Raw genomic sequence first — 5471 nt, 5'->3', positions numbered from 1 at the left:
CCCCAAGGCTCTGGGTCTGCTCTGTCTCCTGAGGGGGGACCTGGCCAGCCAGGTGGCCTGGGGCAGTTGAGAGCACCCGTGAAGCTGGGTCACAGCAGCAAACAATTCTGGGGCGCTTGGGTGTGGAAATGTAGAGAGAGTTGGATGGGGTCCCCATCTTTATCTGGATGGCACCAGCTTCTGATTGGCCTTTCACAGACATTTATTGTGCACCTGCTATGTGCCAGGCACCGTATGGGGAAAGACCCCTATCTTCATGGATTTCACAGCCTGTTTGGGGAGATCAACCCCATACAAGCAAATTAGGACCTGATTTGAGGTGGTGATGTGTTTAATTAAGAAAAAGCCAGATAGGGGGTAAGAGTGTGCCTGTATTGGGGGGGGGAGCAAGGGCCTACCACCCATTTCCAGAGCTTTCTCATCTTCCCAAACTAAAACTCTGTCCCCATCGAACACTAACTTTGCATCCCCTTCCCCAAAGCCTTAGGAATTTTAAGTGGAATGGGAAACCATCAGAGGGTTTTACGCAGGGAATGTGATCTGATTTGATTTAAGAGTTCGCTTTAACGTTGTGTCATTACAGTTCACACCCCTTCCTTCCAGCGCACATCAATTGAGCACCCACTGTGTGCTGGGCACTGGGGATAGAGCAGAGAACAGAGAGGCCTGGCCCCTCCTCTCCTGGGGGAGACCACTATTAAACAAGGAAACACAAACACCCTGAGAGCATCTAACAGACCCTCCTGAGTGCGTGTGGATATACGTTCAGCTTTATTTAGATGTATCTGACATTGTGTAAGTTTCAGGTGTACAACTGGATGGTTTGATATAGGTATATATTGCAAGCGGATTACCACAGTAAGGTTAACACATCCATTATCTTATACATTACATCAGCTTTGTGTATGTGTGTGTGTAGGGCGGGGGTGAGGACATTTAAAATCTATTAGCAACTTTCAAGCATAATAATACAATAGTATTGACTATAACCGCCATGCTGTACATTTGATCTCCAGAGCCTATTCTATAACTGCAAATTTGTACCTGCTGACCAGCATCTCTCCATTTCTCCCACCTCCCAGCCCCTGGTAACCCCCATACTAATTCTGTTTCTATGAGTTCAGTTTATTTTAGATTCCACATATATGTGAGATCATACAGTATTTGTCTTTCTCTGCCTTATTTCACTTAGCATAGAGCCCTCAAGATTCAACTGCGTTATTGCAAATGGCAGGGTTTCCTTTTTTATGTCTGAATAATATTCCATTGTATAGATGTACCACTTTTCTTTGTCCGTCTGTCTGTCAACAACACGTAGGGTTGTTTTCATATTTTGGCTGTTGTGAATAATGCTGCAATGAACATGGGGGTACAGATATCTCTTCAAGAGAGATATAACTTCCTTCAGCTAAATACCCAGAAGTGGGATTGCTGGATTGCATGATAGTTCTATTTTTAATTTTTTGAGGACCCCCCCACCCCATACTGTTTTCCACGTTGGCTGCACCAGTTTACATTTCCACCAACACCGTATGAGGGTTCCCTTTTCTCCACATTCTTGTCAACATGTGTTATTTCTTGTGATTTTGATGACAGCCATTCTAACAGGTGCAAGATGACACCTCATTGTGGTTCTGATTTTCATTTCCCTCATGATTAGTGATGTTGAGCATCTTTTCATGTATCTGTTGGTTGTTTGTATGTGTTCTTTGAGAAAATGTGTACTCTGTTCATGTTTTGGTATGTGTCTGTTTTTGTGTGTTCATCTCTGCAGGACTGGTTCTGTCCTGTGCGTCCTGCTCTGTGTCACTGATTCTATGTATTTTCGCCTGTCTCTGTCTCAATACCTATGTCTGTGAATCCATGGGGGTGTCTATCTTTCTTTCTCCGTGCCTGTCACCGTCAGCCTGTGCATTTGCCTTTGAGCCTGTGTGTCCAAGAATGAAAGCACTGAATAGCCAAGCCTGTGAGATGCAGCAAAAGCAGTTATCAGAGGGAAATACATAGCCTCCTAATGCATTTATTAGCGAACAAGAAAGATCCCAAACAAATGGCACATTAGCTTCAGATGAAGAAACAAACAACAGAGGGGGCCCTCAGAGATTAAGTTCTACTTCACAGATGGGGAAACTAAAGCCAAGAAAAGTGAACCCACTCGCCCAAGTTCACAAAGCAACGTAGTTCATAGCAGAGCTGGGATTCAGAGCCAGGTGTAACCCTCCGAGGTCATTGTTCAAAGACCATGAAGACTTTTGCCATCACTCGCTCTTAAATTCCATTTTTACAAAATGGTTTCATTAAACAAAAAAAGGCCAACACTATGTCATGAATTCAAGACAAGTGCCTTTTTGTTCCCTTCATTGAACTTCCTCATTGCTCAAATCTATCGTAAATAGCACCTCTTGCCCAAAGAGCTGGCCCCATCCCCCGAGGAAAGGCAGCTTGCAAACTTGACCCTTGATTCCTAGGTTGCAGGGAGTGGGGACTCAGTCCCAGGGATTCCTGAATGCCCACTCCCCAAGAGCAGAAATTAGGGGAAGGAAAAACAGGGTAAAAACAGGCCGGAGAAGGGGCTGGGCAGCTCCCTTGCTGTTCTCCCACTGCCAGGAAGCATTTGTGCAATTCTGACCCCTCCCTTTCCCCTGCCCAGCCCCTAACGGGAACAGGATGTGGGTGGGGACTTCACTGTGGTTGGTGCCTGGTCCCCCACTCCCGGTATAAGTTCACCTTACCAGGTCAAGGGAAGCTAGATGGAAAAGAGAGAAATCACCATGTCTTCTTGGAGTCCAGAGCAAAGACAGAGGTAGGTCCCCACCCCATGCATCCTGGGCAGATCTGCACCCCAGAGATACACGGACGTCCGTGTGACCTGCTGAGATCACATAGCCAGACATAGGCCTGCAGGCTGGAACAGACTGACACTCAGACTTTACCTGTGGACAGACTCCTCTTGTGCACACACTCATGCACACTCATGTGGCCCACAGGTGAGACAGAGGCCCCATGCCCCATCAGAGGCCTGCTGGAGGAACTGGGAGGGACAGAAGCCCCAGCCCTTCAAGGGTTATGATGCCAACTGTAAACTACCCCATACCAAGGCCAAATGCCTGCCCTCTGCACAAAGCATGGGGTACCTACTCTCTGTACCCTTCTGTTCAGGTACAGAGCCCTATTTGTACCTGCAGTGCTGGGTTGCCCACACGAGCACTTTGGAGCAAGGTGAAGCTGGACAGACATAGCCTAACCTGGTTTGGTTGGGTATGGACAGAAAAAGGAGAAGTCCAGAGAGGGAAACTGACAGTTCTCCTTGGGAAGGTCAGAGGAAGCTTTATTGGAAAGGGAGCATTGGAGCTGGGGCATTGCAGGATGCATAGGAGTCAGTGGCTTTGCCTTCAAAATATGGAGCCCAGGAGATAAAGGATCCAGAAAACAAGCTAGAGAAGAAAAAAAGTAGCAAATTGAACTGTGAATAAATAACAGCCCACTGGGGTTGGGCTTGCCTTGGGAAACAATAACACTTAGGGGTCAGACTAGGAATCTCAGGGTTCAGATAGTTAGAATTCTCCCTGGAACAGGGGCCACTTCCAGTAACTATGGAGGGCAAGGGTGGAAGCCAGGAGAGGGAAAGATGACTGCCTTAATCCAGGGGAGCAATGTGGTGGCCTGGCCCAGGGTGGAGGAGGTGGAGATGGGAAGAAGTAGACAGATTTGGGGTATATTTTCACCTAGCTGGGGTATTTTCATTTTGGCTTATTGCACACCTTCTGTCATTGCCTGTAGCCCAGGGGGCCTGAATCTCCATATTTCCAGAACCCTGTTCCTGCTGCTGCTGTTTGTGGCCTCCATCAAGGGGGTCACCCCCAAACCCAATGCCTGCCTGTTGTTCCAGTCGGACAACGGCAGCTCCATCTACTGCCACCCACCAGCCAAACCCATCCGCTACCTCCCCGCCGACACCATCTACCTGGCTGTGGAGTTTTTCAACCTCACCCAGCTGCCAGCCGACACTCTCCAGGGCGCCTCTAAACTGGAGGAACTGCACCTCTCCGGTAACCGGCTGGAGAACCTTTCTGCAGAGCTCCTGCTGCCTGTACCTGGGCTGAAGGTGCTTGACCTAACGGGCAACGCCCTGACCCGGCTGCCCTCCGGCCTCTTCAAGGTCTCGGTCTCCCTCCACACCTTGGTGCTGAAACAGAACCAGCTGGAAGCTCTGGAGGCCTCATGGCTGCACGGCCTGAAAGCGCTGGAGCATCTGGATCTGTCCGGGAACTACCTCCGGACACTGCCCCCTGGGCTGCTGGCCAACTTCGCTGCTCTGCGCATCCTTGACCTCAGTGATAACCGGCTGGAGACTTTGCCCCCTGACCTTCTGAGGGGCCCACTGCACCTGGCACGGTTGCATCTGGAGAACAACAGATTGCGGGCATTAGGAGAGGAACTTCTGGCTCCCCAGCCAGAACTGCACTACCTTTTCCTGAGCAATAACAAACTGGCCACGGTGGCTGCCGGCACCTTCCACGGTCTGCAGCAGCTGGACATGCTGGACCTCGCCAACAACTTGCTGACCAGCGTGCCCAAAGGGCTCTGGACGTCCCTGGGGCAGCCCACACGGGACATGAAGGATGGCTTTGACATCTCTGGTAACCCCTGGATCTGTGATCAGAACCTGGACGACCTCTATCAGTGGCTTGTGGCCAATAAAGACAAGATGTTCTTCCTGAATGACACGTGCTGTGCTGGGCCAGAAGCCTTGAAGGGCCAGACTCTTCTGGCAGCGGCTGGGGCCCATTGAGGCCTGGAGCTCAGGTGGGGGTGGAGAGAAAGGCCTGGCAGAACACTGCACCCCACTTAGCAAATAATCCCACCTTCTAAGGGTGAGATTCAGGCTTCCACAGTGGCCGGGTCCCTAATGCTGATGCTCCCCAAAACACACCTTGGCCTCCTCCTGTCTTTGCTCAAGCTGTGTCGTTTTCCAGGAATGCCTTTCCCCATTTTCCGGGTCTCTTGGTCTCTGGGCTCCCTTACCCTGCTCGGCATTCCCTCTGGCCCAGCCCTGGCCACACTGGGGCTGTCTCTATCAGGCTCTGTGTCTAAGACTTTGGTGGCTGTCTCTGAGTGCAGGGCCTGGGGCGAAGATGCCTCTCACCCAGCATCATTCAGTTTGGAGTCAGACCTGAAGGGTTTAATAAAGAACTGCAGAACGGAATGAGAGGCATTGGAATTCACCGTGTTCCTTACATCTCCCAAGTCCACTTCCTAGGCCTCCAGGATGAAGGAGGAGGAAAGAGGCATGACCCAGTGCCTGGGATGCAGGACAGGGGCTCCCAAAAGGATCGAAGTTGGGATCTGATGGCCCATGCCTTCCCCGCCCCCTCCCCCACCCAGGACTTCACTGGAAACAAAACCCTGACCATTGCCCCAGGGTGTCGTTTTACCAGTGGGTTCCTGCCAGAGCTTGTGTCCTGTGGGAG

The 5471-nt window shown here is 50.6% G+C and overlaps 1 protein-coding gene across 2 annotated transcripts; it reads left to right on the top strand.

Annotated features, from left to right (window-relative positions):
* The first annotated feature begins 2653 nt into the window (after positions 1-2653).
* LRG1 (leucine rich alpha-2-glycoprotein 1) lies at positions 2654-5206 on the top strand. 2 transcript variants are annotated; one of them, XM_017650989.3, is made up of 2 exons: positions 2654-2803; positions 3781-5206. In XM_017650989.3, the coding sequence occupies exons 1-2, from the start codon at positions 2751-2753 to the stop codon at positions 4790-4792; spliced, it is 1065 nt and encodes a 354-aa protein (XP_017506478.2). In that variant the 5' UTR covers positions 2654-2750; the 3' UTR covers positions 4793-5206. The 2 variants fall into 2 exon arrangements, with proteins under 2 accessions (XP_017506478.2, XP_036873972.1); XM_037018077.2 differs by lacking the exon at positions 2654-2803 and adding an exon at positions 2845-2987.
* The last annotated feature ends 265 nt before the right edge of the window (positions 5207-5471 follow it).

The sequence above is a fragment of the Manis javanica genome, chromosome 13 (assembly GCF_040802235.1).
Source record: "Manis javanica isolate MJ-LG chromosome 13, MJ_LKY, whole genome shotgun sequence".
Taxonomy (NCBI): Eukaryota; Metazoa; Chordata; class Mammalia; order Pholidota; family Manidae; genus Manis; species Manis javanica.
The sequence above is the reverse complement of the archived record's forward strand: the minus strand, read 5'-3'. Positions and strand labels throughout refer to the sequence as shown.